Below are 25,373 nucleotides of genomic sequence, written 5' to 3'. Positions count from 1 at the left end.
GTGATAAATAACTACAAGCACCGAGCTCTGTTGTCTGTGTCTCCTCTTTTGCAAGAGAAACACAAACACAATGATGATCCCGCCTGAAGAAAAGATGACTACTTCCTGTCACAGGCTAATAAGGAGGGGGTTTGTATGCAAAGACACGTACATCCACACTATTTTAGGAGCGTAATGGGGCCGGTGACACAGGGCCCAAGTGGTCTATCTATATACAGGAGCTGGCTGCTTCTGTGTTCTTATGTCAAATGTACCCTGTCGTCTCTATTTTGGATAAGTAAACTTTTTCCCAAACAGATTTGTTTCAGACTGTATTCCGGCTATTTATTAATAGACTGAATACCAATACCAAACACAAACCCAGGGAAAATGGAGCCAGAGGCTAATCCCACTGTGTAATGTGAGTGAATGATGCTGATGATACTGTCCACCTCCACTAGATGTCAGCACACATATTTGGCCAAGAGTTGGGTGATGACATTGAGGTAAACTAATTTGACAAACCATTACACTGCAAATATTTACTTGTTGCTGATGGAAATCACTATCACTCCTACACAACAACAACACTGAGGATTTACCTCTAGCTTCTGGCTAGATTAGCTACTTGAAAAGCTAATCTCTTGTTTTCACTTCAGGGTACTGTGTAAATTCAGAGTATGCCTACAGTATATACACAGTAACCACTATATCCTTGAACTGGTATGAACGGGTGATTAGGATTTATGAAACAGCACAAATACTTATAACACTGTCATCTTAGCTTTAATGAAAAAGGATGGATTTGTTGAATAGTACGATCACGATGACAACCAACTTGAATGTTAAAAAGACTGAGGGCATAATGTTTTACCCGTTGGTGACCACAGATTTACCCCAATCTCTCCAATACAACATAAGCATAACTTATACATTAATACAGCAGGCACATTAACCCTAAAGAACAGGTATATTTTACCCAATGTAAAATATTCCATAAAAGATATTTCTCATAAAAATATATTGATGTACAGCAATACATGGCAACTTGAGGTAGGCGGTCTGGCGGTGTACTCTTTCACAAGAAAAACAAAAAATAGATATCATATGGGGGGCCATATATAGGGGGGCAAAACCTGTGAAAAACATGGGCATTATTTATACCCATTCTTTTTAATAAGAAGATGGAGCTGGGGAACTCATTTGGTCCACCCATGTGAGAATCGTCCAGTAAAAAATATTTAAATAAAAAAGCCCATTGTGGGTGTATGGGATTTTTCTCTGTCACTCTATCACTAAACACCCGAACAACTTATTCCACCACTGCTAACTTTCACACTGTCCAGCACTTTACCCCAATAAGGCTGATCTGCCTGACAGACAGTCAGTCACCTCCAGCATCACTACTGTAGTTATAGAAGCTACTGTATAATTCGTGGTCAAGGCCAAGACCACAAAGCTCTGACCCAGTTACAGATAGGCTAAGCTCCTTCGGGAACCTATCCAACCCAGCAGTAAGACCCTGTGGGGGTTACGGAACCTATCCAACCCAGCAGTAAGACCCTGTGGGGGTTACGGAGTTACACCGCCCTGCATTTTTCCACAAACGGCAGCTTAGAGTTTGGACTTTACAGAGAAAATGACTAGAAATAAACAGGGGGGGGGGGATGTGACCTTCGTTAAATATAGTTGGGTTTGACCAGTGGTTTGACTAAACAAATTCATACAAAGTATAAGAGAGAGAGGAAGACGCACGATTCACACACACACACACACACACACACACACACACACACACACACACACACACACACACACACACACACACACACACACACACACACACACACACACACACACACACACACACACAAACTCCTTGGCTGTCCGAAGGCTTCAAGGAACAGTTACACATACTGTTATATCTGCTTTTCTCTGGTTTTTTATCAGGTTCCTATAGTAGCATTAAACATGGTTTATGATGATGTCGTTCAATGGAAATGAATGACAGATCTTTGGGGAGCGACACCATCGTGCATTGGTGTATCATATGAGCGCACACACGCACACACGCGCACGCACGCACACACACACACACACACACACACACACACACACACACACACACACACACACACACACACACACACACACACACACACACACACACACACACACACACACACACACACACACACACACACACACACAGAGGGCCATTGTGTGTAGGTTTCAGTGCCTTCACCTCTGCAGGCTCTCATTTCAATCTTTTACAACCAAGTAACAAAGAGCTGAATGTCTCTGACCACAGAGATGTCTAAGAGAGAGAGTGAGGGATATCTACTCAAGGTCTTTCCGGGCACTCACTAGTGTGTGTGTGTGTGTGTGTGTGTGTGTGTGTGTGTGTGTGTGTGTGTGTGTGTGTGTGTGTGTGTGTGTGTGTGTGTGTGTGTGTGTGTGTTACTTACCTGTGTCAAAAGAGAGCAGACAAAGACAAAGTGATTATACTCTTAACATTGCATTGCATGTTAAGAATGTTATTTAGATGTTGTTTAGACAGATGCTAGGTTTGATACATGCTTACCTAGTGTCTTTGAAGCTTTGATCTCTTTGCACTCGACTTATGTGACTATTTACCCTGCTGTTTGTTGACTGGGGTTCATGCCATGCTCTGATTTGGAGATAAGGCAAGGCAAGCAAACATGTGTGTTTCTCTAGCATCACTCAAAAAAAAAGACAAAAGTACAAGTATATTTATTTAGAAAAAGTAAAAAAGCTATGTGCATTAATGGTCCATACAATTACTCCTGTCATCCTGATTGTTTTGAACACTGCTTCCCAAAGTGGTCCTTGGGGAGGTTCCAGAGGGTCCCCAGACAAATGAGCTTAAAGACTTACCATGCAGGTGACCCCTATTTTATTTTTAGTCCATTCTAAAATAGCCGATCTACAAGCTGACGTGATGCGTTGTGAGATTCTAGATTAACTATTTTAGAAAAACAGTGACAGATCTAGACAAATATTTCCTTTTCCTTTGATAAAATCTTTTCAGATGGAGATTTGCGACCAAATACAAATCAATCTTGGGTTCTTTGACATAACAATGTGTGGTGGTCTGTCTGTCTGTGTGTGTGAGTGCCAAGCTCCTTTGAATTGAATCGCGCGCGTGTGTGTGCGTGCGTGCGTGTATGCGTGCGTGCGTGCGTGTGTGCGTGCGTGTGTGTGCGTCTTTCTGATTGACACAGCATCCCCACCTTTAATGGCTGCTCTTTAACAACAGATTAGCCTCCTTCTTAAATGTGTTCTTTACCTTGATCTAATTCTAATTAAAACCTGTCTCATTTTCACCCAGCCCCTCCCTTGCTGAAAAACACAAACATGTACACACATGCACTAAAACACTCACAATCTCACTCACAATCTCACTCACTCACACACACACACACACACACACACACACACACACACACACACACACACACACACACACACACACACACACACACACACACACACTTTAAAGTTAAACTGATGGCAGAAAAGCGATTTCAACACATCTATGAACATCATAGCCAGAGAAAACAGTATTGGTTAACCATGATGATCCCGCCTGAAGAAAAGATGACTACTTCCTGTCACAGGCTAATAAGGAGGGGGTTTGTATGCAAAGACACGTACATCCACACTATTTTAGGAGCGTAATGGGGCCGGTGACACAGGGCCCAAGTGGTCTATCTATATACAGGAGCCGGCTGCTTCTGTGTTCTTATGTCAAATGTACCCTGTCGTCTCTATTTTGGATAAGTAAACGTTTTCCCAAACAGAATCCACTGTATTTCTGCCTTTTTTTTAATAGACTGAATACCAAGTATAAAATGGGGCTTAAGTGGTTAAACATTATAGGTCAGGCCCATTACTATCACCGGTTAAAAAAATGATTGTCTACTCCCCTGAATGAGACACAGATCTTACCCACAACGCCCTGGGGGTACAAGTAGCAACGGAAAAATCTTTGGAGATTATGTGAACTTCAAAGCCCAGTGGTATTACCGGAAGAACACGTATTTTCCACAAGTCTTGTGCTAAATCTGTACTGATGACGTAGAGCTACAACTTCACAGGTGTCCGAAACATTAACGCTACCTACCTGCTCTCTATAGAGTCGGGACCCCCCTCACATTCTTTGATGTCTGATTTCTTCAACACCCAGTCCATCTCCTCTCTATCAATGACCTTTGACCTCCCCTGGCAAAGACTTTTGAGTCCCACATTCCATTCTCTCCGTCCCCTTGCTTTTAATGAGCTTGTCATTGACAATATGCTTTCAAAACCAGACCTTTACAAACACCATTGTTAGAAAGCGCTGCTGAGGGAGAGAGAGAGAGAATTCTTAGAATCAACACCATAGTAACTGACATTTTTGATGCGTTTTGCCCTTCAACCAGTGAGGGGAGAGAGCCTGATGCATTCTTCAGATTGCACACAACGCATATTTTTGTAATCATTATAGTTATTTCAACCACAGGACCCTAGGCAGGACACGTTGCCAGATGTGTATTGTGCTTAAAATCATAAAGAACATGCCGTGTGACATTACCGACCGTGATGTCTTCTTGTTCTCTGCGCTTGTGTTTGCTTGCAGAAGGGGAATTCAACTGAACGACCAGTCACCATCTCACTGGAGGATAGACTTTAGGATCACAACAGAGGTCTACTTACTTCACAACAGTCACATATTTTATTTGGATGTCAAAATAAAGTTCATTTCATTTCAGATGAATGTGACTTAGACTATATACCAAATTTAGAATTTAGTAAGCAGCATTCTAAATGTTACTGTATAATGGACTATTTGGCAACTAGACCACTTTCATTCACAACAATTGGGCCTTGTGACAGGCTACTGTCACCAGTCCTAAAATAAAGTGCATGTGTCTTGTCGTACTTCATTTCTTAGCATGATGTAACAACTGCAATCTTTCCATTTTTAGGAAAGTCATACAGTAGGCCTACATATACCAGATTAACTGGTGTGTATATGTCCCCGATCCTCAACAAAATCAATGATTCTTTTAAGTACATAAGCAACTTCTGGAGAGCATCTTTAAGGTTTCACATCAATTATATTTAAAGCCCTTATACAGTATCTCTGATCTTATAGCCATTACAACGTGATGTGATCAGGGTTGGCTCGCGTTACAAACCCTGTGACCTATGAATCTTGCCACATAGTTGATGAGTCATGGTATAGTTGATGAGTCATGGTAATCGCAGCTGTGTCCCTTCGTGGCGGTTAAGTCAGGCCCTCAACTGTTGTTTGAACACAGGTGATGCTGTGCTGCTGATGTAGTACAATTACCATGCCTGGACGTTGTTTCTCCTAATTTACAAGTGCAAATGCACACACATGCACTCATGCTGTACACACACACACACACACACACACACACACACACACACACGCACGCACCCATGTGTACACACTAATGATTCCAACGATGTGTGGGGTTACTCGATTTTCCAAGAGAAAACAGATGGTCAACCTAAACACAAAGATAATTAAATGGATGAGGGACATGTGAGCTTTGTTTGGCCTCCAGGCACACCTACTGTATACTGTAAACTGTTTGTATAGCACATTTTAAAAACAAGGACCCCCAGAAATAAATATTTGAGTCTAAATGTACGGTATATATTCAAATATCATTCAAGCTTATAGTGTCTATGTATGAGCTTGTAGATCTGCTATTTTTGAATAGCCAACTAATGTGCTATAGATATGTATAGACTATAGCTAAAATCTAAACACAGATGATCTCCCGGTTTTAATGTATTAAGACAGTACAAAGGAAATTTAAATGTTGCTGTTAATGCTGTACATGTACACTGTAAATAATCACTCTGGAGACTAGAGACAATACAAACACAACTCACGCAAAGAGCCAAACATGGAGGTCTGTTGGCACAATGATGACCTCCAGGGTCATCATGGGTCACTGACCAACCTATCAATAGGTCTCCATGTGCGTGAGTCATCCTAACAGCCAGCCACACCGCAGCATCAACGGGGATGGTTTGCATCATCAGGCGCTAATCTCAGTAACGAGATATTGACACCAACTCATGTGTGTTGATGCCCGACCGCACTCCAATCCACATGAAGGCGTGCGCGCGCACACACACACACACACACACACACACACACACACACACACACACACACACACACACACACACACACACACACACACACACACACACACACAGTGTATTCTGCGTTAGACAAATGGAATACTAAGGGTTTTACAGTGCACTGTGCAAATAAATTGAGTAGTTTATGCTATGAATATCCCAAAGTGGGAGTGTGAATGGGCACTTGCTATTACTGTTCCCCTAGGAATGCCTCTTGCTTATAGAGGTTTCCCTTTTATAATCGGCTCTCACCCTCCATTTCTACTCAACCAACCACAGTATAATAGCAATCCACCCAAGATGCTCCCCATGTTCTAATAATCAATCAGCTAACAGGATTAACAGGCACCCCTCAATCAGATCTGCCAGCACCAATCACCCAACTACACAGCCAGCTAGGCTTCAACAGGCCACTCCCCCAGGCCATAACAGCATCTTCCTGTGCAGATACAAATACTGTATATTAAAGAGATCCCAGTCACAACAGAATGTGAACATTCTGTGTGGATGGGAATCTACAAGCATACATTTCAATTGCTGAACTTCACTGCTGGAATAAACTGCACTGTCACTCAATGTTAATAGTATTTGTAGTAGATAACAGTAGCACAATTAGAAATGTGCACCCTATATGGCCAGAAAAAGAATGAAGTCTGTGTGTTTGACTAGGGTTTGACTGGATTGCTGAATTCCCTCCTACAATGCCCATAATGCTTTAGTGCACTTCCCCTCCTTGTGGAGAGGGGGGAGGCCGCATGCAGGAGGTGTGACATTCCAGGAGTCCAGGAAAGAAGTGAGACCACATTTTCACGACAGGTTTTTGGTCATGAACATGGCATCATGACTAAAATATATATTAAAATTACACACATTACACACATAAAAACCTCAAGAAAGTGTTTGTGTCCTAAACATCATTAAAATAAGCTCTGGTTGCAAAAGGGGTGAAGAGGCCCTTTAAACATACCAGTAAGACGCCCTGAGAGCGAGAAGCAACCGAGATCGCGTGCAGGTATCTGCCTGGGTGACGGAAGATGGCAGACTGCTGGACGAGCGCTGGCGCTTTGGCATGGGGGGTCAGATCAACATATGGATTGAATTCTGTACTGGCCATATATGGAGCGTGTCTTGAGTGTACAGTACAGGGTTTGATGAGGTCAGATCAACATATGGAATGTCAGAACAGAAAGGACTCAAGGTGTGACCATATATGGAGGCGTGATGTCACGAGGCGTGACCATGTATGGAGGTGTGATGTCCCAAGGCGTGACCATATGGAGGTGTGGGGTGACTAACGGAGGGACGGACAGGAGATGCACGTCTTCATATAGTAGTAAAGTTTCACTACAGCTTGATGATATGAATATTTTTTACTTTTTACAAATATGCAAACAACAATATTTTAGATGTGTCTGGCCTTCCTCAGGTGAAAATAATAAAGGTGACCCATGAGTCATGATCCTTACAGTATGTGAATGGGCTTGTTACTGTAGCCTACAGTTTTGCCCCCTATTGTGGAATTACAATAGAGGGTATGCGCATGCTTAAAGTGAATGGCACATCGAGTGGAAAATCGAGTGGAAAAGCAACATGCAAAGTGAGTTTGACATTGTTTAATGTTGTTTAATGCAATCAAATAGGACTTTTCTGTTTGGATGTATGAGGCTGTCATGGCCAGAAAGTAGTTTTTGACACTCAGTAGGCGTTCCTGCATAACTTCCGGGTTTGATGATGATGTCACGCGCATACCCTCGGTCTATAGGGGCGAAACTGCAGGTTCTATGCCCATAATGTGAAGACAAACATTCGTGAAGAATTCCATTCCAAAATGTGCCATGCAGTATAGGCCTACAATTATTATCTTCAAGTGAAAATGCATGACTATAGTTTAAAATATATTCTGATCACACAGCCAAGTAATCCAGGGCATCCCATTTTGGATGACCAGAAATGCAAACCTCAAAAATGTCAAAACAAATGCTTTTGAACACGTGTAGGTCAAGAAAGATATAAGGCTTATCTCCTATAGGGCTATTTTAACATCAACTCTGCTTCTCTCTAGATTATAGAACTACTAGACTATCTGGCTGTGGCTCAGGAGGTAGAGCAGGTCGTCCAATGATCCATGGGTCAGCGGTTCGAATCCCGGCTCCTCCTGTCTACGAATGTAATGCACAATCTATGTAAAGCGCATTGGATAAAGGCGCTATATAAATGCACCATTTACCATTTATCCATTCTCACACATCTAGAAATCCAAACTCCTATTGACTTATCTCAAATGTGGACATCCCGTCAAAAAGTAAAAGTTAATTGAATATCAGGTGAGCTGAGTAGTGTTCATGAACAGCTGTGTTCATTTTAGGGTCCGTCAGCACAGCATAATGTGTCATTTGTTTAGTCTGACCACAAGGTTTCTTGGAGAGGAAGGAAGACAGGGGTTTTGAACGGGAGAAACCTCAGGTCAATCTGTCACCACAAAGCACATTTTACTAAATATAAAACACACACAACTACAGGCCCGGAATTAGAAAATGGGGGAAAACAGGCATGCCGTATTCATATCCATAAAGGTTTGTAAATATTAGCTATATGTGCTCAAAATAATATTGTAGACAGTTATTCTCCTTCTCCGGTTCAGGCTTATGTCGACATTTGGCTGCAGGGACAACCAGGGACGGATGAACCCCTACGAGGGTCCCTGGCCGGTAATATTTGCAGGGCCCCCATAGCGCGCGTGCGCGTGACATTTTCGTGTTTTTATCATCTTTTTAACCTAAGTTTAACAGAATTAACAGCCAATGAAGGGCCTTTTCAGGGCGTCAAACCTAGTACCTCACGGTCCAATTTCCCCGAAGGGCCCCTGAGAGCTAAGGGCCCCTGGGCCACGGCCCCACTGGCCCAATGGGTAATTTGTCCCTGGGGACAACAGTTGAAATGTTGCCTGACATACCTTGTGGTTGGATGTGTCATTGACCAATACATAATTACATATTAATATTAAATTATTAAGGCTTGTGCTTATTCTTCTGGTCTAATATTTTCCCCAAAGGCTATAATTATACTCTACTACTGTATATTTCTGAAACAAAGACTGGCACGGCTTCCATTTGTACACTTTAAGATTGCAGTACTGTAGGCCTACAACAAGATGTGATATTTTGGTGAGTGGCTAAAGAAAGACATCAAGGAAGGAAGAGGCCTGTACATGGGAAGTGTTTGATGTTATCCTCGTCTGTACCCTCCACCCCCCAAGGTTCCAATCCACTTCAATAATTGCCCCTGCTGTGACATGTGGTCACCTGACTACAGGGTTTGTTTAATTGGTGATTTATTGAAGACACTTTTCTTTCACCGTTTGACCTTTTGCTTGAAAGTACTGTCAGTAGGCCAATGAAGCTAAATACCCTACACACAGGCATAATTGTGGAGGCTAGTCTCCACTTGTATTGTAATCCTTTGTAGGGACTGAAAAAAAGAACAAGAAAAAAGGAGTAGCCTATAACATAGTAGTCTTTGTGTGGTCGAATATTGTGGATTCTGGCTATGCACCATTATTTGGTACGTAGGCTAATCATGCGGTTGGATTAGTTGGCCTAATCCTTGATCAGCACCCCCTTTCCGGGAAACTTTATAAAACAATCCCTTGATGTGGAATTAAACATAAAGGCCTACCCAGGACGCTGAAAATCAGCTCCGGAAGCAATATGCAAGCAATTTATTTCTAAACGAACCCTATAACCGTTAGAGTTCTTTCATAAAGTCGAATAATCTATTCGGGAATGATAAAATATAAATTTTCAATTGGGGAGCCTAAGTGTGTAATAATACAATTATTACACACTTAATTCGCTGCCTGTTGCCGAAATTAAGTTTCGCTGTTTTTCCATACCCCGTTTCATTTGAGCCGTGGAAAAAGTTGCACCATACATGATGCATGTATGCAAAGGATTTTGTGTGTATATGATAGATATTCATGTTTATAAAGACCGTGAAATAGGAGCGGGCCTGCCCTGCTGCTGTCTCTGTGGTATAACTACTAACTAGTAGGCTATAAAACAACGGATCCGAACGGGACGGGGGGCGACGAGGGGGGTGGGGGGGTATACGGGATGGGAGGAGCGATGCTAAAATGTTCGGGTGGTCGTGGTTGCTTGCGACGTTGCGTACAAACACCAAAAAGTAACAAAGCCAATGAACGAAAAGAGCGTCTACTCTGCAGTGCCTGCCTGGAGTGCCTGGTGAGAGAGTGAGCAGCGGTATCACAGTGAGTGTGTTGTTTCTTATGGGAAGAAAGCAAGAAGCCTGCGGGTTGTGTTCTGTTGCGGTAAAAGGGAAACAAAGCACCACACCGCGCCGTGGCGTCGGTGCTTCGCAGAGATCTCTCCAGAAACGGTCAAAACGCACAACTCTATCTGGACTACGTCTCCACGTTGACAGGACGGACCCATTAACTGGCTGACTGACTGTGCTGTGGGTCTGGAAGAGCTCGAGCCACAGTAGCCTACAGTCAACTCCTCCTCAGAACAAGAAGTCTGTTTCGGACCTCGGTGCTCTCTCAAGTGACGAGATGTTCAAGAAAAGCAAAAGCAAAGTGCTGGTGGATTATGCGTCAGAGGAAGACGACATGTCCTGGCATTATCATCACTCTTATAAGGTGGGTAATAATAATGGTGAATCAATAACGGACTTTTACGCGCATATTTACGCGCAGGTTGTAGGCTAAATATGCAATACTGTTGCACTTTTATTTTCTCTCCACACCTTGACCTTTTTCTCTAAATAAATGCGTTCTGGAAAATGCTAAAACTCTACGAACAGTTGGTACTTATATGACACTCACAATTATGAGACAATGCGACCATGGAGCATCCCGTGAGAGCAAAGATGCTGTCAATGGTTGGAAGATAAGAGTGCAAATAAGATGTCGCGACCATTTTTATTTACAGTCTATGGTCGCGACACACTGTAAAATCCTTGATTCGAGGGTCCAGGTGTTTCAATTTTGTACACTAATCAGAGAAATTAGTCGGCCTCAGTCACAAAGCCTTGCAAAATCGATTGAAGTGCTCCTATCTTACTAGGTCATAGTTTAGGTTAGTTGACACATGTCTGTCATGAGTTAGTTCCTGTCTTCTCACATGATTGTGTGTGCATGTAAACCACACAGTGTATTTTCCATTAGGTCAACTGAGATGTCTAGTCTAGGAGTCATGGCGTACTGTTATGAGAAACTATAGGGGAGACAGATAAGCTCGCTTTAGATGAAAATACCACATCTGCCCTGATAAGACCTCTAGTAGTCTAGTCAGTGTACCGGCAGTCCTGCCACACACACACACACACACACACACACACACACACACACACACACACACACACACACACACACACACACACTGAACACACACACGTATGCACACGTGCACACACACCATTACCCAGGTGAGTAACAGTGTGTGGGGTCTAGGAGCCCCCATATCAGCACTTGCAGGCAGCCAGGCTCTGACAGGGTGCTGGGGCATCGTCTTGAGATAAGAGAACCTATATGCACACATGTGGCCTAAACGCACACGCACACGCACACACACACACACACACACACACACACACACACACACACACACACACACACACACACACACACACACACACACACACATGGTCGATACCATTATATTGAGACTATTATGGCCATCATTTCGAAATACATTGTAGATAGATAGACTAAAGTGCCAATCTCTCGCAATAACAGGCATGGAAGATTAGTCAACAACACTGTTAACAAGTGTCATTCCTCGTGTTGTTGCTGGGATAATGTCAGGATTGATTAATGAAAATCGATTTAATGCCTAGTTTACCTCAGTCGACTGTGCCCTGCACCGACAATAGCTGATCTACAAGCCCACCCACCACTCATGTGACATGTCACATTTGCAACGCGTTGTGAGCTTGTAGATTGGGTATTCGTGGTGCGCAACGGGTCATAAATCTGTCATATTTGGCTCTTGTTGGCTGGATGTCTGTGGTGTATTTCCCAATCCCAACTCTCCCATCCTGGGAACCAACACATTTTTAAGCACTGCACTGACTCCAGTGTTGTTTTCCTCTTCTCACTGGTCCACTGCAACTGTTTGGACACTAAGAACCGATCCCGGACCAGGTCAGTGACTTCTTCCCCACGATGCCTGGGAAAGTCATCGGGGAGGTCTCCTCCAGTCGCCATGGCAATAAAGTGCCTCCAGGGTCAATGGGTCGGATCATAAAATGTGGTAAACGATGCAGACAGGAGTACATTCAGCCCTCTTGTACACTGACTGGAGGAGTATGAAGTTGGCACCAGGCCCAAATACACGATGGCAGCACCACTGTCTCAAACCTTTCCTTCCTTTATTCAGTGCCCTCCCTTGGCCAACATGTATACTAGAGACCGGTTTCGAGACTGGAGATTTGAGAGAGTGCGATAATGACGCACGGAGAGAGACAGAGGCAGACAGGTCATACTTTACTGGATCCGCCTCACCCAGGGAGAGAAAAACATACAGACTTGAACACATTGTAGCTGCAGGACAGGTAGATGCAAACAAATAGGAAGAGGAGTATATCTCTGCTGTCGGGGATAAACCACCTAACTCCAAAATGTTCATTTTTCAGAAAATGAAAAATATATTTTTTTCAGCAAAAAGTTATATTTTGAGAACAAAGCAATACTGCCTCATCAATTTTGGTGTTGTGACTTTATATAATGTCAATTACTTGCATGAGAGGGGGAGAGCTGGTGGATTTTTAACTGGTTGGAACTGGCCAAGAGGCAGAAATAAAATTACACTTCAATAGGCCTACTGGATAAATAAAACATCCAATGGAGTTAAGAGGTTTTGTCTGAAGCATTTTTTACTCCTTTTCATTGGTTCAATATTGTTTTAACCAATACACAGACATAAAGGGTGATCAATAGCACCGATTTATGATGGAGTTAGGTGGTTTCCTCCCGACAGCAACGATTACATGAAGAACCAGAAGGAAAGAGAGAGCAAGAGAAAGCAGAAAGAGCAGCTCTTTCTTCTACATGGAGGAGGAAACAGAGAGAGAGAGAGAATGAGAGAGAGAAGAAATGATTTGAAGTTAATATCTTTGTTTCTCTCTCCACAGTGCTCCAGGGCTGCTAGGCCTGTGCCACAGCTTGCTTTCCTTAAGTCTCCACCTAGCTTAGTTCCTCTTGAAGTTCATTAAGTTGTGTGTGTGTGTGTGTGTGTGTGTGTGTGTGTGTGTGTGTGTGTGTGTGTGTGCAACTGTGCATGCATGTTTTCAGACACCTGAATACTTATATATTGTGGCCTTAAATCCACCTGCTTACTGCCCTCTCTATGAAGCAGAATTATTGGCATTACACATCAGGACTTCAAATAACTTCAAACTACTACAACTTCAGACAACCTATAACATCTAACTGCATGGTGTAAATCAAGTGAAAAAAATAAAAGAGAGAGGGGGGGGGGGGGGGGGGGGGAGTGACAGAGAGAGTAGTTGCACTGATGCTAAACTAACAGTGAAAGGTTTATGGGGAAGGCAGATCAAACAGACGTCTCGCCCCCGTAGGGTCCCAATTAAATCATTATAATCCGTAGTGCAAAGAAAACCTGGATTCATCAGAAACCCCCATCTTTTGCAGCAAAATGTAACATGTGTTAAGTTACCACTGGAACATATGGTGACTGGTAAAATGCTAATTACAGTAAAGAGTCGTCAGGCTTTTGGGGAATAAATCTGTATAAGTCCTGATGGTGCTTTAAAGTGTTAAAATTCCTCATCATCTTACTGGAAATGAGACAATAGTGTGCCAGAATCTAATCGCACACACACACACACGCACGCACACACACACACACACACACACACACACACACACACACACACACACACACACACACACACACACACACACACACACACACACACACACACACACACACACACACACACACACACACACAAAGACAGACAATAACAGAGAGAGAGAGAGAGAGAATCTTCCCTGAGGTGAGAAAGCAAATCCTTACTCTGTTTGCAGAGTTTGTTGAAACCCCCACCCCAAGCATTAGAAAAGCAATACTCTCTTTACCTTCTCCCCCCCCCCTCTTATGCTCTCCCTCCCAGCTCTTCCCCTCTGCTACTATCTTTCTCTGTTCTATGGTTGTTAATGCTTACTCTTGTGTGGTGTGTGTGTGTGTGTGTGTGTGTGTGTGTGTGTGTGTGTGTGTGTGTGTGTGTGTGTGTGTGTGTGTGTATTGTCTTTGATCTGCACAGGTGGCAAGGACCCAAAAAGTCTTTGCTCTGGCATGTCCAACCATCACACCTCTCTCTCCCTCTCTCTCTGTGTTTCAATTCAAAACAGTGGCTTCACTGGCAGATGGAAAACATTTTACATTAACAAAACAAGTGTGAAATAAAAACAATGAAAACTAAGAAATGTACAATTCAAATATAGGAACAGATATTAAAGAATGTGTAACATTATATCAACTTCGCAATTAAATATAGTAGGTATAAAACTTTAAAAATGAACAAAAACAAACCATTAACCAAATAATTATTATTGAGTTGTTTTGCTAATTGCTACACATGAGAAAATCATTAGCAATAAATGTGCAAAATATATGTATAGGCCTATCATGATCTGATGGTCAGGTGGAAACCTTCTATGTCCAAAACCGTTTTAAAAAAGAATATTAAACATTTTAAAATAATATTTATTTTTAAAGATTTGTTTATTGACAATGCAAACATCATCAGATTACAGAATTGCAGAATCATTTGTTTTAAACAAGACAAAAACAAACTACTACTTTTGTGTAACACGAACTCTCTAACATGATTAAATAGGGCATTAATTTAATTTATGAGTAGAAAAGCTCATAAATTTGAAACATGGAGATAAGAGGTTTCTTGCCTGACAGCTACACCTATACAGTAGCAGTGCAGTAGGCCTAATGATGTGTTCAGTGAGCTCTGGTTCACTTCAGCAGCCTCACGTTTTTATATACGAACCCTCAACTCTGACTGAGTGAGGGAGTGACTCAGTCAGTCAGTCAGTCTCTCTCTCTCTCTCTCTCTCTCTCTCTCTCTCTCTCTCTCTCTCTCTCTCTCTCTCTCTCTCTCTCTCTCTCTCTCTCTCCAGTCCAGTGGCTTTCCTCTCATCCTTCCATCCCCACCATCCAAACACGCTGTGTTTACGTTACAATTTGAAAATAGTTTAGCCTGTGTGTTTTACAGGAAGACCTGCACACACTCCAGTCCACGCACACACGCACGTGTGTGCGTGGGCCGTGGACACACACACGCAAACACACACCCTGCTGTGGAGTGTGGACTGTATTTGGCAGGAGGGTAATAAGGCAGTTGCTAAATCTTGCTGGTGTGTGTGTGTGTGTTCAGGTTAAAGACTTAGAAGGAGGAGAAGAAGAAGAAGAGGAAGAGGAGGAGGTAGAGTCTCCAGTATCCAAGGTAAACAGAGAGAACACACACACACACACACACACACACACACACACACACACACACACACACACACACACACACACACATACACACATACACACACTAGCAGTGCAGCTGAGGCTGCAGACAGTGTTTATCAGTAAACATCCCCAACCTGATTCCTGACTTGCCCTGCCTCTCAACCCTGACACTGGATAACTGCTACGGTAGCACACACTGTGTTTAGCTTACATATGCCTACATGTGTGTTTGTGTACGAGTGTGTGTGTGATTGCGTGTGTGCGCATGTGTACACGTTTGTGCATGCGTGATTGCATTCTCTGATTCCAAAGATATCCATCCAGCATGTTTGGTTTACCTATTTGGTTTTCCATAAGGCATAGGGGTTTAGTAAATGTAAATAAGGGGCTATTTGATAGGGGCACAACAAATAAATACAACTATTTGCGTTAATCAATAATAAAATAATCAATGTTAATAAAATAATCTATAAATGTACTGTATAGAAAGTCTGTGGACCCATATGTCCAGGCTCACATGGTTACATACAGTAAAGTAAAACATTAAAAACCTCAGAGTTAATCTATCACCAAGAGACAGACCCTTAGGGGTCCATTTTACAGTGTAGGTTACTTGGTTCACAGGACGTGTGCGCTATTTCATAATCCGTTCATTTTTTCCTTTGTAAGTTAGGACAGAGGTGGCTATGGCCTGGACAAGGGAAGGAAACTGAACATTCCTTCGAGGAGTTCAGCCTTTGGTGGGGGAACAATCGCCATGAAACGAAAAACAAAGCTGAAAATAGCCACAGCTGCGCTGATAGTATGGACGGTAACATTTGTCCCCCTTCTACCACAGGTCAATTTACGTTCCTACTGACTTGGACATGAAGTCTCTTTGTAAAAGGTGCACACTGTAAAATCATGCGTGTCCATTTCAATTTGTAACAAGATACCTGTCCTGCCACAGGCTAAGTCCAGACTGGTCTTTGTCATTGTAACCACTTTAACCCTATTCTCCCCATTTTAAAAAAGAATAGCAAATATACAAGCTCTTTAAGCTTGTAGATCCGTTATTTTCACCACAAGACACATGTTATCATGTACGATAGAGAGAGAGAGAGAGAGAGAGAGAGAGAGAGAGTGAGAGAGAGACGGTGGCGAGGCAGAGGTCATATGTGTTGGATTTCATCCTGTCACAAAAAAACACATTCACCTGCCTTAGCTGGGATAGCTCACAAAGATTCCATAATGTACAAAGTGAATGTAAGTTCTCAAACACTTTCACGCACGCGCACAGCCGCACATGCACACAAACATCATCTCAGTTGGCATCTCTGATCTCAGTCTGTACTGCAAAGCTCTAACTATGGCAAATCCGATCCACAGTTTACACTTGGCAGCACTCAGGGAACGTGGGGGCAGGGAGGAGTGAGAGGCAAAGAGATAGAGGCAATAAAGTGGGAGCGAGACCAACGCAACGACAGAGAGGGGGAGTAATAAGACAGAGTGATCATGGGAGGGGTGTTGAAACGGCTCCTCTAGAATAAATGGCAGCATTCTTACCCTTCTGTGGTGTTATGATGGTTAGAGAAGAGATGAGCTATAATAGTCCAAATCAGAATTATTGTAAGTGCTCTGTTCTTGTAGAAATAAGGTTAACAATAATACTGTCCCAATGTGACACTGACGGTGCTATGCAGGCAGACATATATATTTTTAGTTGTGGTGACTTGATCTATACAGTAACCAGACACTGGGAAATTAGAGATCCCTCAGAAACTATACTCACTGCTCTCTGGGTTAAAAGAAAAGTGTCCTTAATCAAACCCCTGTAACAATAAAAGAATGGCTCAGGGATGCTGAGTTTTTAAGCAGTTTTAGCGGGCCAATTGAATTGGCTTCAGGTGTTCCATCACTTAATGACATCATAGTGGCAAACAGGGTCTAGTAATTTCTCAGTGGCATCCGAGGAACTTATTTAGGACATCTACTGTATGTCATTTTCTCTGTCTAGCTGGCAGATTTGTCGCACTGGGAGGCAACTTCCCAATAGAATGCATTGTCAATGAGAGCCAGGTGGACATGCAAGCAAATGAATAAGCACTTTCCAAATGACTGAGACCTTTGTAAATGATTCGGTTCAGAAAAGTAAAGAAGACATACAGTTTGTATCACACAATGTTTTCTGCTGACTTGTTTTTCAATGTGCACAGTATATAAATATATTATATATTATAATATTTATTATATATCTATATATATCTATATAATAGAGTACATTTCTGAATGGGCACTGGGCAGTAAGTATGGGCTGTTTGCTTGCACTCTTTAGATATATTCACATTGAAAAACAAGTCATAAGAAAACAATGTGTGATATGTCTTCTTTCATTTCCCTGAAGGAGGTCGGGAGGTTTGCGCTCTAAACTCAAACCTCATTCATCATTCAGTGTGCGAGCCCCTTCTTTTTAGCTTTTAGCTTCTTTTATTTTCCTGAAATGATAATATGACATCATTCATCAGTCAAAAATATTGTTTGTTTATAAGCCGGGCCAGTTGGCTCTCATTGACTACTCCGTGCATTCCATCAAACTTCCGTTTCCCAGTTTGCCTCCCAGGTGCGTCAACGGCGCATGCCTGGCGTAGATTCCGTAGAACCCTTCTCTTCCTTTTTAAATACGTTCCTTGGTGACGTCGTTACCCCCCCCCCCGCCCCCACCACCAGTTCATCACCTTTGCATGTCAGCACAACCCGTGCCAACCGTTAAACCACAGACAGTCACAGTACATTACATCTCTCCTCGATTAGACATCACACAGGCACGATGGCATGTTCAAATGTGACATAATTGTGAAAAGTGAGCATGGGAGGAGAGCATTAGACATAGACACTGCCAATATTTTGTACCGACACGGGATAGCCTGGGGGCGCATACCATTTTCGGGTTTGTGATCCAGACCGAGGTGGAAAAGTGTGGTGACACGAGGTTACTGACACGCACATGATGGGGGAAGAAGATAAAGTATGCATGTGGATGTGTGTATGAATATATGCACCAGCAAGCGTGTGTGTGTGTGTGTGTGGGTGTGTCATATTACATGGCAAAGAGTGTTTGTGTATGTTTATTTACTGAATAAGTGTCACGGTAAATTGTGTGGTCCCAGTACTTATTTGAACAGGTAAGCTCCGCTGAGTGATCCTGGGAATGAGTTCTTACTGTACTAAATGTGTTCCTCATGTCCCAGGAGGAGATCGCTGCTTTGGTCTAGAGTCGGCTCTTTGTTTGTTGGTCTGTTTTGTCCCGTCCTCTGATCTCTGAACAAAAAGGAAGCAAGCTGGCGAGAGAATGTGTGTGTGTGTGTGTGTGTGTGTGTGTGTGTGTGTGTGTGCGTGTGCGCGCACGCGCGTGCACCTCTTCTATAGGAAAGACCATAGACATAAATACGCAGCTAAAAAGGGCTGTTGGGGTCAGGCCACTTCATCAAAGTGATTCAGTGAAAACTAGAAATGTTTTGATAAGTGACGCAGCCCGTGGCGGATGTAAGCAGGGAGTCGACGTTATAACCTTGACAGTTGACATTGGGAATGCTTCCCAGGCACATGCAAGGAGAGAGACAGAGCCAAACGTTCTGTTCCACAATCGCTGAGTAGGCTGGTATCGGCCTGCCGAGGAGCGCAGTGAAGGCAGGGAGGAATTCGGATGTGACAGGAGAGTCGAGGAGGCTTTGCAGGAGTAGAGGAGGGTACTCCAGCTGGAATGCACACTGTACTGCCAAGTCAATACAGCATGGAGTCTGTCTCCTTCCTTTATCTTTACCCCCCCCCCCCCCCTCCTGTACTCTGTACTCTTCAATCAATATGTCCTCAATGCCAGCAGAAGAAAAACAAACCAAATGGTTACTTCATAAATAAAATAAAACTGCAACGTTGGTAACAATGTCTGGTCACGTTGACTTGATCGTGTGTGGAAGATAGAAGATAGGAACATGAACGTCAGAGTATGTCTGTGTGCCGTTTTATATTTTATTTTGACAGAAATAATTTAGAGCTTTGTCCAACTATTGTATACATCTACAGCTGAGCTACTGTTATGTAATCCTACTTCATGTCCATATATGCACTGCAGATAATTGACAGCTGTATAACTACAATCTCATGTAAAGCAAGCATTAACCACTTGCATCCTATTCACAAGAGCTCTATGACTATTAGGCTTCCTTCTGTTTCCACGTACAATAATGTCTTTGCCGAAGATTACTGATCTACAAGCTCACAACGCTTGTAGATCTGCCAGAATAGGGATGCTATGTGTTCCAAGTCATTTCTACCATCACTACAGAGCTTGACAGTATTTATTTACTCATTTGTAGTCCTTTAAAGGTAAAATCTACTCTGAGAAGTTTGTTTTTCCAGCACATTATGACCTTCATTCACAAAACGGGCATGAGGAAGAGAGAGAAGAATGCAACAGATGATGTTTATTATTTCCACCCTGTGATTCAAAGCCGTGGTGCTGTGTTGTGTGTTGCTTCTCTCTGCCAGGAGTCCAAAGTCAAGAAGATCAAACCCAAGAAGGAGAAGAGAGACAAGAAGATGTTCTCCTCCAAAGACGACGAACACTTCCTGATCACTGGAGTCAAGCTGACCGACAGGCGAGGGTAAGGTTATGGTATTTTGCTTTTATGACACCCATCAAAGCTTGACGTTAAAACAAACACGTCTTACAACCCTTGGCTACTGCCGTTTTCCCTCACACAAATTCAAACCATTTGAGAGCACCACAGCACGGCAGACTCCCTTCAACGAATTAACTTCGGTAAAATGTTTATAAGAATTGGCACGGTGGCCAAACAGTTCCAAGTAGCCTACAAGCACTATTTAAGGGCATGGTATAAGCAGGCTAAGTGAACTTCAATTTAATAACATCACATTCTTGATTTTTGCAGCCAGTGGCAGTAACAGTATAGCCTACTACTGTACTGTAGCCTACCTGTTAATGTTTTTTGGGCACCTGTTGTTGATGATGATCTTACCAGTGTGAGTCAACATTAAAGACTTACCGGTAATTAACTACTCACCTAATGCCACGGAGGTTCCTTGTTTAACGTAGTCCAAAGTGTGTACATTGTTTAAGTCACAGATGCATGGTTTTCATATCGTAAATATCTGAACTTTGGCTAAAAGCTTGTGTTTAATCCACATGAGTTCTTGTTTACTACTTGGATGCTTGCCGGCATCATAATAACTTGTCATGGCAGCTTGGCTACAACCGAAATGGACTTCCTCCTCCTCTTCAAAATAAGAGCCACTTGTAATGATTAGTCAACACTAGTTTTATTTCTAAGTCTACTTACAGCATGTAGATAGACATTTGTAGCACCTTGAGATAAATCAGATAATGCTTTGAATGGGCCCGCTGCCTGCTGCTCGTACCAAGAGGCAGAGCTTGCAAAGTAAAGGTCTGTGACTGTGTGATCGGGATCATCTGACAGCTGAAAGGCTGGGCCCCTGGAGTCCTGGGCCGGGGAATGGCCGTAACCCCCCCCCCCCCTGACGAACTGCCCCTGGTTCAGATCCCTAAATATTGGTAAAGAACTGGTACCAGAAAAAACTCTTTTTCTTGCCCTGAAGTGGGAACCAAAGTGGGTGTGTCACTTCACTATTCAGGTTGGAAGATGCAGATCTAATATAAATCGTGATATAAACCATAAAAAAGAAAGAACGGAACCAGTTCTAGAACCAAAGTTATTTCGGTGGAAAAGGGGCCCGAGAGTGTACAAATGTTTACGGGTCCATTTGGTTCCATTTTCTTCCGCTGTCAGAGTTAGAGACCTGTAAGATAAGATTTAGTTCCTAACTATCAATAATTAACTGGGGACCCCCTGGAACCCCCTCAAGGACCCCTGGGGGGTCTCCGGGCCCCACTTTGAAACCCCCCCCATCGACATCTCAACCTCTTTGAGGAAGTGGAACACATACAGAGAGGAAAACCTGAGTAAATCAGTCCAACCGTGACAGATGTGCAATTCTCCTGGGAAATCCTATACAATGGCTCACTCTGTGGGGGAAAGTTCCACTCCCCAGCGGTTATACGTCTGAAACCTATCCCTTCTCCGCCCAGCCTCTTAAGTCCCAGTAAAAGATCCCACACAGCCGCCATGGTCCAGCATCCTGTTAATTTGAGAAGTGCTTCCTGATTCCTACTGGTTCTGGGTGATTTGTGTGTTGCAAATTGTTGTGCACTAGGTTTCAAGTACAATATATACAGTATGTAGCAGAGTAGTCTGGAATGGACCCAGATCAGGTTTCCCGTTGTGGTCCAAGTGAGCGAGCTGGGATTGTAGCAGAGTAGCCCTGCCTGGAGACCAGAAGCCCAATATCTCTGTGGACAGGGTGGATTCCCAATTGTTTGTGCGGAAAATGTTTGGTTTTTCATGGGGAAGTTTTGGCTTATGAATCCAGGTGGTTACATATTATGTATATGCAGTACATGTATACATACCACTCTCTTTCCCTCAATCCAAATCTCTTTTCTCTGCTGTCATACAAAAGGTCTCACAAGAAAATCAAGGACGAAGAGAAAGAGAAGGAAAAGGAGAAAGAGAAGGAGAAAGATAAAGAGAAGAAGGAGAAAACAGAAAAGAGCCACTGTTTCTGGGAGAGCGTTACCATGACGATGAAGCAGATCACGCCCACCAAGAAGCAGGAGAAGATGGAGGGCTGGGAGCCGCCTCAGGTCAGCGGGGACACAATAGACACTCCGACAGACGAAAGCCCAGAGGTCAAGAGCCAGGCCGGGGACTCACCAGTTTACCTCCCCGAGCCCCCGGGGCTCCCCGAGGGGCTGCCCTCCTCCTGGGCAGGCCTGGGGCTGGAGGAGGACTCCTGGGCAGGCCTGGGGCTGGAGGAGGACTCGTCACGCTACGCTAACCTGTCGGATTCCAAGGATTCTGCGGCCGCCAGGTGGACAACGCGGGCCAAAGGCAAGCTGGCCGGCATCAGCAGGAGGAGTCGAGGGATTGTGTCGGAGAGCTCGTGGGAGGGGTTTAAATAGTAACCACGTCACCAGTTTACCTCCACTCCTCTCTCCATCAGTACCTCTGGTCCTTTCTCTGTTCATAAGGGGAAAGTATGTTGATGGGAACCAATTATCGGTCTCTCTTTGTACGTAGCAAAGCGTTGAATTGAACTGTTCATCAGAGTTTTATTCCATCCCTGGACTGAACAGACTAAACCCATACTTACTGTACTTTCCCATTGGTCTGCCACATCTTCAGAGGTGTGCATAGCTGAACCTTGTTGTGGCCGACCTTGGCCTATGATGACCAAATTGCACCAAATGTCAAATAGATAATATATGACGTTTCATGGCCTTATGTTGTGATTTGATGATGTTACATGGTATTGCATCATTGTACACAGAGTGACATACATATACACAGACAGACAGCCTCATTAGAATTATTTTACAATTGCTTCGTGGCTCAACTAATAATGTTGATAATGAATCCACCAATGATACCGTGCCAAAGTTGTAGAAACCTTGAGCTTGAGGTGACATTGTCTCTGTCGTGGAAACCTCATATGTCCAAAACTATAACTTTTCAGTATTCAAATATAAAAAGATAGCGAAAGTAGCAGATCTACAACCATGTGAATCTTCTACTATTGATACTTTTGTGTGACGCTGTAGTTAGTGTAGGACGATCACGTAGGGGTATTCATTCATGAAAAACAGAGAGCTAGAACATGGACGTAAGAGGTTTCTGCCCAACAGCAACGATAAGCCGGGTTTATCAGCGGCCTGAGACAGTATGTCGAGACAGAGTTCCCGTCGCAAATCATAGAAATTCAGAAGACAAAATTCACCATACCCAGAAGCCTTACACTACTGTATATTTTAAACTGTGATTTTCAATGGCCTTTAGACATTTTATAAAGAAAACAGTACTTTGAGATTGAGAACAGTGCTGGTCATAGAATATTTTAACGTTATCCCAACACTTGATGGAAGATATGCAAAGCTGCCAATGTGCTTTTGTGAGCTTTCATATTGGAATGGGTCCCCATGCCATTCCTTCTATGCAGTTTAAGCCTTGAAGAAAAGATTGTGAGTTTGTTGCCTTAACGTATACATAACTAATGCTTTGTACAATCAAAAGACAAGCGTATTAAATATGTTTTTTGTGCCCGGACTATTAGGTGCTCTGTAAATGGTGTGTGTGTGTGTGTGTGTGTGTGTGTGTGTGACTGTGTGTGTGTGTGTGTGTGTGTGTGTGTGTGTGTGTGTGTGCGCGCGCGCGTGCGTGCGTGCGCGTGTGTGCTGTAGGTGTTTATAAATGCCTGTAGGGTTTTTTGTCAGGTTGACTTGACATTCTTTAAGATGATTAACTGTATGTTCTTCCTTTTTTTTTTTTAGGGAACCACCCCTACTTTGTAGAATGGCAATACACTTGAATGAGAAGCTGTGTATTATTTATCAAGGTTGTACTGATGATATATTCTCTTTATAGCAGGACTACTATTTGTCATGAGAGCTACTCATATCCATGTGCCTGCACAGTAAAAGTCTCAGTGTTAATTCACCCATTTTTTACTCAGAGAGCGTACACATGAAACCAAATGGACCGTTCTGGGTCCATGTGTACGCTCGCTCTCATAGTTAAATTAATACTCAAGAATCTTACCGTGTGTTATCAGAAGATAAATGAAATTGTGGCCTTGCTGTGTTAAAACATTACTTCTAGACCAAACAAACTTCTCTGACCAATAACTTGCCTTGCATATCAAAATACCCTGCAGGTGCAGCGGCCGGGCCGCCCTCCAGTCTAATGTTATTAAGATGTGCCAACCTTGAGTTGGTCGCTGTGTTCCAGTTACTACCCTGTATCCCTGGTTACTGTTAGTTCTGCCAGATGCTAAGGGCCTCTGCGCTGTAACTGCCTGAAGAGTTGGTATTGAGAGCCTTGTTTATTGTACTTACATAGTAAAATACTGAGAGTTCATTTTAACGCAGAGTGTACAAGTGTAGATTTGTACTCGCTTGAGTTATAAATTATGGATAAATCAAGACTGAGGATTTTACTGTGTACATATTATCATAGATTGAATAATCATGTCATTTCTACAATGATTGTTTCTGGGGTTTTTTAATCCTCCACTTTGTAATGTCGGTGGTTTACCAAACAGGTCAAATCCATGCCATTTGCCTTTTTTTTCCCACTCCCTTTGTTTTGTTTTTCTTTGCAAAGCTACTGAATCTGTCTGAAACTGAAGTCTGCTCCACTGCGGCCAAGAGTGTACACAGATACGGATCCATTGCCAAGGATGCCTGTATCCTGTATTTACAAAAAGATACGGTCACGTAACGTTCTCTCAAGCAGAATAAAGACGTACCCGGGACTGTCTGGCTCCGCTTATTTCAACACCTTCCACACTGAACTGTACAGACTGATTTACAGGGCATGCTTTCAACACTGCCGTGGTTTACACTAACAATGTGGCCAAAACAGGACCATTTTACATATAGCTTCTTAACACAAGTCATACTAGCCAACTTGCTTGCATAACTCCAAGAGTATTGAGGAAAAAACATTTCCCTGCCTTTGAAAGAGCTGAACAAGAGCATTTCCACATATAGACTGAGGTGTCGTAATAAAATGACTTATTTAACTAATACAATATATTAGCTGTTAAAATCTT

The 25,373-nt window shown here is 43.0% G+C and overlaps 1 protein-coding gene across 1 annotated transcript; it reads left to right on the top strand.

Moving 5' to 3' along the window:
• Positions 1-10,392: 10,392 nt before the first annotated feature.
• LOC308333771 (testis development-related protein) lies at positions 10,393-25,073 on the top strand. The gene is made up of 4 exons (XM_080790247.1): positions 10,393-10,828; positions 15,607-15,675; positions 20,214-20,329; positions 22,224-25,073. Exons 1-4 carry the CDS (start codon positions 10,742-10,744, stop codon positions 22,723-22,725), a joined length of 774 nt encoding a protein of 257 aa, XP_080646373.1. The 5' UTR covers positions 10,393-10,741; the 3' UTR covers positions 22,726-25,073.
• Positions 25,074-25,373: the final 300 nt, after the last annotated feature.

This window comes from Protomyctophum bolini, assembly GCF_963924005.1.
Source record: "Protomyctophum bolini genome assembly, chromosome: 19".
In the NCBI taxonomy this organism is placed as follows: Eukaryota; Metazoa; Chordata; class Actinopteri; order Myctophiformes; family Myctophidae; genus Protomyctophum; species Protomyctophum bolini.
This window is presented reverse-complemented; position numbering and strand designations above follow the sequence as displayed.

Bases quoted from the DNA above. Each gene is read 5' to 3' on its own strand.
- LOC308333771 (XM_080790247.1), top strand. From the start codon at position 10,742: ATGTTCAAGAAAAGCAAAAGCAAAGTGCTGGTGGATTATGCGTCAGAG. The intron at 10,829-15,606 runs GTGGGTAATAAT...GTGTGTGTTCAG, and splicing joins ATTATCATCACTCTTATAAG to GTTAAAGACTTAGAAGGAGG. The intron at 15,676-20,213 runs GTAAACAGAGAG...TCTCTCTGCCAG, and splicing joins TAGAGTCTCCAGTATCCAAG to GAGTCCAAAGTCAAGAAGAT.